The sequence below is a fragment of the Charadrius vociferus genome, unplaced genomic scaffold (assembly GCF_000708025.1).
Source record: "Charadrius vociferus isolate BGI_N301 unplaced genomic scaffold, ASM70802v2 scaffold196, whole genome shotgun sequence".
NCBI classification, from domain to species: domain Eukaryota; kingdom Metazoa; phylum Chordata; class Aves; order Charadriiformes; family Charadriidae; genus Charadrius; species Charadrius vociferus.
The window spans coordinates 1544223-1554221 of record NW_009648953.1 but is presented as its reverse complement, the minus strand read 5'-3'; the positions used below and the strand labels follow the sequence as shown (position 1 = coordinate 1554221).

General features: G+C 41.0%; 1 protein-coding gene across 1 annotated transcript in view; it reads right to left on the bottom strand.

Moving 5' to 3' along the window:
- The window catches only part of TBXAS1 (thromboxane A synthase 1 (platelet)), a 230284-nt gene extending 224940 nt beyond the window's left edge, over positions 1 to 5344 (bottom strand). The window contains exon 1 of the mRNA XM_009887407.1: positions 5247 to 5344. Within this exon, the coding sequence (XP_009885709.1) occupies positions 5247 to 5344 (98 nt within the window). The remainder of the gene's footprint in view (positions 1 to 5246) is intronic.
- Between the last annotated feature and the right edge of the window lie 4655 nt (positions 5345 to 9999).

Sequence of the window (9999 nt, the reverse complement as noted above, 5' to 3'; positions counted from 1 at the left end):
GCAGGCAGAGCCCAGCAGCAGTACAGGACCACCAGCCCCTGAGCACTCGCTCTCTGTGGAGCTGTGCTTTCTGCCAGTGGTGGAAACAAGCATGCTTCAGCATCCGAGGATTAGGATGCACCTCTCAACCTCTCCACTCAATAAGCCTGATGCGAGAGCAGAGCTGTACATCTTTATAGATGCACATGGATGCTCCGTACCCAGACCTGTTTCCAGCCATAGTGGTCCTTGCAGTCCTGTGCCTTTGATGGCAGCTGGAAAAGTTTGGGCCTACCCACCCACAGTTGGTGCTCCTTTCAGAAAGGATCCAAGCTGATACTGCCTGATGCTGGATCTGTCCAGAAGCATCATTTGCACGTGTTAGGGAGAATAACCTGCTCACCCTATACCTACTACTCAAGTACCTACCTACTACTCAAGTACCCTATACTCAAGCCATAAGCCTAAAGCTCTAGCAATCAAGTTTCTTTTGTAAATACTGACTTCCTGAGGAGCAAAAAATGGTACAAGATTTAGTTTTAGGTTGCATCTAGTTGGAAAAAAAAAAAAAAACCTGAGATTTATTTGATGTCAGTTTTGCCTAACTCAAGCCCAAATACCAAGGTTCTGCAAAACCAGAATGAAGTTTTATTTGGAGACAGATTATCTCTAAACTTTCTCTTTTAGAGCGCTTTCCGAAACCACAGATGTAAAGTAATGCCAAACAAGCAATAGTATTGTAGTAAACTGTATCAAAATACTACCTGTCCTGAGATTAACTTCCGATGGGGTCTAGCACAAGTATGGTACCAGCTGATGAAATCTAACATGTTGACCCCCGTGCCTAAATATCTCCTGCATCTAAGTGTATGCAAATGCCTAGGCCTAAGGCCAGAGGAAAAAAATACTAAGTTTAGTTTTCATTCTTTTTGATCAGAGACTGCAAATGCTTTGGGTCAGGATTGACTTGTTATGCAATGGGTGGACAGTATCTAGATCCAGTGGAACCCAAATCTCTCAATCTCTTTATACATTTTTGTAACTCAAGTGATCATTAATATTACTTAAATGTAAAAATGGCATCTTTCCGAATGATTTAGCTTTTCAGAAACAGACAAGAATGCCCGTAGTGTATGTTTTGCTATGTTTGAAAGCATGCAATTAGACGTGTATCTTACAAACATAAACAAACACCTCCCATCCAACCTCCATGTTTCTAAAAAAAACCAGGTTTGTTTAGACAAGGAGGTGATAATCCAGTTGGAACACAGGTATCTGAATGATGTGACAGCTTCATCATAATGCTAAGCTTATGGTACATTAAACTTTAAAGCAAGATAAACTCCTGCTTTCATTTTATCAAACATCTTCCCAGACAGCAAAAAGAAAGACACAAAGCAGTGTTTGCAGCTACAACCAAGCATGGGATACCCAACTCAGCGTATGTTTGAAATGAAAATGAACAATATGTTGCATAGATATACTACTGTATTTTTCAATAGAGAATATCACTGGGATTTGTAAATGTTAACCTCATTCCTCCCTTAAGTGTTTGTTTTTATTTCATGCCTGAAAAAAACAAACTGAGATTCACAGAGATTAGGCGAATAGAGACAGCAGCACTTGCAATTGGGAAAGAATGTGGTCTTAAAAGTAACTGCTCTGATAATCAGTTTGGCTAGCAGACATCATAGGAGGTGGGGGGCACATGGACAAGAGATTTTTTTGAGTGCTTGGTGTTGTGCCACTGGTATTACTCAACTTTAGGTATTTAGTCATATTATGCCTTTTTGTGGTCGGTAAAGCAGTAATTTCATTGTCTATCACAATACTAATGAGGTAGCAAGGGACGTTGAAGAATCCGTGATATGAGGTCTGCAGGAAGAGGCTCTGCCCTACTGGGAGCAAGCAGTAAGGATGGGGAGGGTAACGGACAAATAAGTCCTTCAGGAATAGGGGAGAGCAAACAGGCTTGAGCACATAGAGTTACAGAATAGTTTGGGTTGGAAGGGACCTTTAAAAGCCATGTAGTCCAACACCCCCCACACACACACCCCCCGGCAACGAGCATTAACACTAGTTAAATTAACAGATTACCAAAAAAGCAACCTCAGGTTTGTTCCTCCCATATGAAATCTGAAGAGACTATGTACCCAAAAGCTTCTCTGTTTGTTCTACTCCCAACAGAAAATCGACTACCTTAAAAAGCCTCTCCTTATGGCTGACTTAAGGTCATGTGGAGGATAAACACTGAGAGATTATAGTTAGTGAATTTTCCACTGACTTAAAATTGACACAATACACTACAAGCATCACCTTCATATTACACTGATGACAGCGCATGAGAAGTCAGAGGTGTGCTATTAGAAGATTTGTTTTAAGGAGTTATTGATAATCTTCATTGTACCATAAATAACAGTCCAAAAAAAAAGACCAAATCATCCAAGTTACCTCCTAAAACCTGTATCTTCTCTAGAAGTTTGTTTTTACGCAGCTACAGCCTCTCCTCCCTTTCCCAATCAACCTTCCTTCTCTCCCTGCTTCATATGACCTCACCTTACCCAAAAATGTGAAGAGATTGGTCTTATCGCAACTTAGCAAGATACCACCTGCCAGCTGAACTGTGATAAATCACAGCTGGCCTAACAATACCCACGCCAGCAACGACTTTGGCTGAGCTGACGGGCAGCAGCTCAAGGCTGTCATTCAAACCACGGAGTACCCCCATCCACAAAAATCACGCTAAGGAAATAGCTCAATAACACAACGGTTGCCCTCACCGTGTTACTATTCTAGTGTGCATTAGATCTATCGACTCTCTTCTCTACCTGCAACTGCTTTCTGTTTAGCCTGTAAGCCTTTTACAGCCAACAAGGTGGACAAACTGCCTATTCTTTGTACTCACACAACAGTTGACACAATATGACCCCGATCAATCATAAACTACTACCCTAACAAAATTTACAACAGCAAATATTCATTCTTCCCTTCCCCCATGACTGCCCTTCTGAAAAGATACAATGCTGGCAGAAAAACCCAGAAAAAGAAGAATTCAGAAGTTATTAAAAAATGAGAATAGGGCTTAGAATGAAAACGTCAAAGGAACTTGAAGAGTTATTACTTTATTATTACTCTTGCCATACATAACACTTGTGTTTTCTGACTCCTAGAAGAGCCAGACAATTGGGTATGCAACATAATTCTAATGAAAACATTCTCTAGAATTAGGGACCTGCATTTCTATTAGCAACCCTTTCTGTACTCTTTAAGTTATTCCTTGAACCCAAGGTTTCAGCCATGAATGAAGGAAGCTGTGAGCATGCATTGGTTTTTACTCATTTGTTTAAACAGACGTGCAGTATAAAAAACTTCATAAAAAATAGACTCTCAAATGAATAGGTTGACAGGTTTGAACAAAAACCACCACACTTGCAGATGTGCTTCAAGCCATTAACCTTACAGGTTCAGTCACTGCATTCACTGAAATAAATGGATCTGAATAGCTTAGCCAGCAGGCAAACCCACTTATGTTGTCCAGCATATTTCATCACAAGTTTAGGAAACACCAGCTTCTTATTGGAGGGGTCACCTATAGGCACCTGTATTTAATAAGCTGCTTAAAATCAATCTGGTTAGTAATAACCATTGGCAGGTAAGAGTATAAAACACTTTCCCATGTAAAACCTTCAGCCAGGAAAGGAGAAACACTGAATGGTGTATCTCTACTGTAAGGCAACTCCCCACCTCACTCTCAAACTGGACTTTTTGAAACTTAAATGGTAGGCGCTCAATTCAGCAGCTGACCATCCATAGCCAGAAGCCTCATTTAACTCTGACTTCAGCTTGCAATTAGAGCCAGGTTTGTTTATGGGAAGATCGAATTCTGCACTAAACTGCCATGTTCACTTCAAGGGGAGGAACAGCCTTCCTTAAATTGAACCAGGTAATGAGGCTCTGCAGAAGCATGCACCAGAACATACCCTACCTTTACAAGGAGCAGTTCTATGTCTTCAGAGACCTCAGCACATTTTGACATGTCCTATGAGGAAGCACCAGGCTCTTTCAGCTGTCTTACACGCAGCCAGATCTCATCAGCCTATCTGCTGCATTTCTGAACTGTGGATGTGCCTCTGCCCTCCCTCTCATCCCCTTCAGCTTACAGAGATCCACAGGTCAACAGCTGAACAGCATGGTTTTACTGAAAGATCTAGTGCTGCCATTCTTTTTCCCAGAAAAAATCAAAGGAAGTAGAACTTGGAACTTTGTGATGATTTGGGAAGATCTTATTAAGAAAGTAGGTTCACCCACCTACTTGATATGGCAATGCATATCAAATATGAGCTTGGCTAAAAAAGCGTTTTTTTAGTCTCTCTAGACCCTCCCTTGACACAGAAGGAAGTTGAACCAAGCTCAGCAGGGTCAAAGAATGAAGAAACATGTACAGAAATGATTTGCCGTTTAGACTATTACAACAATTGTGCTAAACTTATGGTGTCATCACCATTATCTTCTAGATTAGCTTTGGGTTTTCATCAGAGGTTCTTTTTCCACTGCTGCCCACGCAGCTTCTCCTTGAACACACAGAAGGAACACTGGTTGACTGGAAAACAGGATTTGAATAGGTATTCAAGTAAAAAGAAAAGCACTCCCAGTTCAGCTAATTTAATTTCTGAAATAAATTATTTGGACAGGGTGGGGTGGGTTTGGTTTTGGTTTTGTTGGGGTTTTTTTTATTTCAGCACAGCTCACTGCAATGCCTACTGTGCTTACCATTAGGGCTGCTGTTATTCTGATTTGTATCCACTAGTCAATGTGGAAAGAACAAGAGAGGAAATTCAAGCAGCAGTTAAACTGTCTGTACGCTTAAGCTAGGAAACCTGGCAAGGGACAAGTGTGCAGCATAGTACAGAGAAGATGTCCAACAAGACCCTGCAACAAGTACTCTGTTTCTTTCTGACCAGCACCAATGTTCCTGCTGCCTACAGAAATTAATAAGAAACCGACAATAATAAGTTCTTAATTTTGAAGACAATTTTTGTTAGCAGTTTGCTGGTAGGACAAAATATTTCAAGGATAGAATTCTCTAAAAAGCATCATGAGTTTTGTGAGTATTTATTTCAGCCTCTGCATCCAAACCAACTCACCTTTTGTGTCCCTTCTAGCCAATTATCTTCCAGTTTCACCTTAAGAATAAAAGACTCTACAGATGTTGGGGGAGCTTCAGCAGTCTTTGTGGCTGAGATGCAGCCCATATCATCATCACTTACCAATACAGCAGGACCAGGAAGACCACCAGTAAAGCCATGGTGAGCGCTGTACTATTCATTTCTGTGGAGGCAAATGCCAGGAGATCTACAGGCTCCATTTTCCTCCACTGCAGCTCCAGCCTTGAGTGGCGTGAGTGTGTGTGCAGGGGAAAGTTTCCTCAAGAGCTGATAAAGCCTTCCACAGCTATATGAATGACATCTGCAACAAAACAGGAACCAAGAGACCAAAAACACATCAAGTCAAGTACAAACTGCAAAACTTTCCTGTTCTCGTCGACTGCACGCTCAGAGAGAACTTGAAGGTTGCCTGAATGATAGGATGTAGCAATTTCCCCCCTCCTGCTGTTGTTGACTGTCATGACAGTAAATATTTACATACCCACCGCTTGAGACATCAGTGCTGTTGAGTAGGTTTTTAGACGTCAAGTATGGGAAACGGGAAAGTGGGGAAGAGCGCCTGACCATGGTACAGGTCATGGAAGAAGAATATAAAGAGCCTTCGGTGGTGCCCTGGCATACAAACAGTGGCATTCTCTAAAGTAACAAAACTAGAGCATTACTGCAACATGAAACTTCATTAGCATTTAATCTCCAAACTCATCATACTTTAAAAGAATGGAACAGAGTAAACTTTAAATTATCACAACTAAATGGAGGATATAGGGGAAAACACTTCTAATGTGACTACTAGAAGACAATACACAGAAAGAAAAACTAATGAGCAGCAAAACCCAACTGTAGTACCGGGGTACGTAATTCAGCATCTGTCACACTGGTTAGTCCACACAGCACCATTCGGCTGTACCATCTCAAGTTCATGAGTACTACAGCAAATTTTCTTGGGTCAATGTAGTAATCCCCTTAGAGGTACCATTAACCGGCCTCTCTGGAAATACTGTGGCTACCCCTGCGTTGTACTTCTCGTATCAGGGTTAACATCTACGGTCTCTGCATTGCGGTACAGTCAAGCTGTCACACTACCTTGAACAACCCACACGTGAGCAGTCAAGCTTTGACTGCAGTTCAGGAAATGGTTTGTCCCCAGGATATGGTTTCTTCAGCTTTCTTCCATGTTTTCCCGCCTGCGAACCTCAGCCCTGTTTCGAGCATCTGAACCAGTCCAATGAGAAAGTTCAACTGAAAGCAGACCCTGAAGCACTTATATGAGAGAAGACCATCAACCTGTTACACTCAAAGTTACCAAATGCCATTACCAAAAATATCTTCAGGATTACAACAGCAACAGCAGCAGCTTGCAAGTAAACTCTCTTGCCCATGTCAAAATTCCCCAAACTGTCCGGTATCATTTTTTTCACTTATGAAACTAGAAATACCTATATATGTACTGCAGCCTTCCCACCTATTCCGCACAACCTATTTGAAAGTTAAGGACATCAAAACTACCCAAAAAACTAGGTTTGTGAATTATATGGTAACCTTCAGAAACAGAAATTCTGCAACATCTGATTCCCATAACACACCAGATGAAGAGTGGTTTCTTCTCATACAACCCCAAGATAATAGCTTAGATTTAATGTGCAAGGCTTCTCCAATATCACTGTATTACATTTCCTGCTCTTATCAGAGAAGTTAATAATATAGGTATCAAAAAAGTAAAGTCTCTAACACAATGGAGTTTAATTTTAAGAAGATTTGGCTCTACTCTAACTGAATCACTGCTATTTTGGTTCTCCGTGCTTCACAACTGCATTAATTCCCTTCCAGTCTCAGATCCTTGCAGAATAAGTAAAAGGTGTTAACCAGCTCATCAGCTCCACAGAATAGCACAGTAGTTCACAGAAAACCTTGCTTATTGTATTAACAATGCTATTGCTATTCTGGGTCAATAACAGCTCTGCCGGTTTGCTGCTGCTGCTGCCAAGTTCTCCAAGAACAACTGCAACAAGATTCAAGACCAGTGATGCAAGGACTTAATCAGTGGGCACAAGCCAATCCCAACCAGCAACTGATCCTGTGGGACTCTAAGCAAAAAAATAAAAATCAAATATCCATATGCATTAAAGTCTCTTCAAAAAACTAAACCAATCACCACAAGTGTAGGAGGTAAGAAATAATATTCCGATTTCACGGTGCTTTAATTTACTTGGCTTTTTAAATAAAAGACATATTTTTCTGCACCGATGTCCTCCTGTTAAAGCCAACAACAAAAATCCTATCAGCAAACACAGAGTCAAGTACAGACCTCACTTATTTTTTAAGAAGCACTGGACCCTTTTCCCAGTCACACTGGGAGGTAGGTGGGATGAATAGTTCTTAAACACAGACATTATGAAAGAAAATAGGCTCTCACATCAGCATCCAATTTGGAAGAGAACACATAATCAAGCTCCCAACAACAACAACCATCTTTTTCTGTTGTTGATGTTGGGGTTTTCTTTTTGTACTGTCTTTTAAGCCTCGGCACCTGTTTCTTGCTGGAGGGTTTTTACTCAGCACCTCCAACCATTAAGAAGCAGCTCTGACTCTAAAACCCAGCTGGAGCATTCCTCACCACAGACCCACCCACTTGCCGTTATCATCCCAGAGTTAAGGATCTCAGCTCCATGAACAGTCACAAAAATCCACATGATGGTTTCCAGCGCCCGGAGGGGGAGGAGTCAGGGATATAGACAACACTGAAACCAGGTTATTTATCAGTCCTGTATCTCTCCTTGCAGGTCCTTTACATGAGAAACGCCATCCTAATTAACTAGTTAATAGCACAGATATTTTTCACCAACCTTCCAGTTCTTTTTGTGGAGCCATGCTGATCATGCTGATTATGATAAGGGTATCAAAGAACTACAGAGACCGATACAAAGTCCTTACTAACCGCATGCTGGAGGAAGCCAGAGACAAGCAGAAGTGGGAGCCTTTTCCTGTCGGGCTGCTCTGAGTCAGCAGCACTGTCTGCGTTTGCCTCCACAAGGCTTCACTCAAGACTGCACCTACCGAAGTTCACAGCAGCTCGACGCGGTGCCGTTCCGAGCTCTTCTCTTCCATAGCCAGCAAAATCCACAGATCACCACCTTGTTGAACACAAACTTCAACGACAACAAAACAGCCACGTACACCACAAACTTACACTCAAGGCACACATCTCATCCTTCGTTCCCCACACCGCCGTTAACTGCAGCTTTGGAGCTCCCCAGCAAATGGCGGACCTACAAGGCAGAAGCAGTTCAATCCCCAACAGCCAGAGCTTCAGCTTGTGCAGACGTTCACAGCAGTAAATAAAAAGGGAAGTACATTATAGCATTCAAAGTGTGAGAAGCTGCAGTGTTCCTCCCCTGAAAAAGAAAAAAAACCCAGCACACAGACAATCCAGGTTTTCCAGGAAGCCTTCATGCCTTAAAGTCTGCTATAACTCCAGGAATATTTTCTGTAAATGCTCTTCCAAAACAATGCGTTTCAACTTCAGAGTGAATACAAGTGGGGCAGTGAGCCTCAGCAATGCTGGATATACACAAGTATCATTCGGACACGAACTCCAGAGCTTATTAAAAAGCAGGATTATAGACATTCTCAGTAGACCTAAATCATGTTAAAGATTTTGACCTGTCTTCAAAGCACATCAAATGGAAAATGTAGTCTCACATATTTCAGAGGCTAACGGCTAACCAGCTAGACTAACCACAAACTCCTGCTAATGACCAAATTCAACTCCTCTATGCTATTCTGCCTCATATGTTTTAGGTCTATAATAATCTAATTAAGGTTGAGCCACACCAGCTTTATGATAGATGAAGGAAATCTAGAAAGGTGTTAAGTTTCAATTTTATAGCAGTTCTTCTCTATAGAAATTTGTAGTATAGTCTTCAGATCAAGGAAATTCTGTTCTATGGACAGCTTAGCCACAAAATGCTGCAAATGAAATGCCACAGAACAGCTTAAAAAAAACCCAACCAAACAAATATGAGATTAATCAGATACTAGTTTATGTATAAGCTTTAACAAAGCCCATGTACAACACTGTGTAAGTATATATGATATTAAAGCCAAAATGAATTCTTAACTTCTTTAAGGTAGACCAATCAAAAATATCTAAGGCACATTTCAGAGTTATATTGTTCTATTGTAAACAACCTTAATAGCCAAAGTGCTGGGAATATTAATGTATTGGAATAGAGGGATTTACAGTGGCCATCTATGACTTCATTATTACTACCCCTGTTCAAGGATTGACCAAGCAGATTAATCAGATGATTTTGTACTCCTGCATGATAAACTATGACAAGCTACTCAACAGACAGACCACCAAGGCATCGGAGTCCATTTATAAAGATCCCGCTCTGCATTCAAAATGGACAGGAGCACCAAAAGGACACCATGGGCTCACGGAAGATTCTTGAACCAACTTGAATAAAATAACTCCAATGAACTGGATCTCAAAAGGCAAACATGGTAACTGTGAAACCACACTGAGGAACCTGCTTTCATGACACTTGCTACTGAGAAACAGAAAGTCACACTTTTGTACTTAAATTGTTTCACCAAGTCAGAACCTGGTTATATTAACTTAAACATTTCTCAGAAAACAGGCACCCAGCTTAAAATTCTTAGAAAGCTAAAATATTATGCAAACATGTACTGCACTAACAAATTTAATCTGAATGTCATGGTACTTCAAACTCAGTCAATATCACAGGGGCTAAAAAATTCATTATGCTAACTAAACGTAGTGTCGCTGTACTAAGTCCCCTCTAAAGCAACAAGCTGTGAGATATCCTAGTTATTTCAAAGAACTGCACTT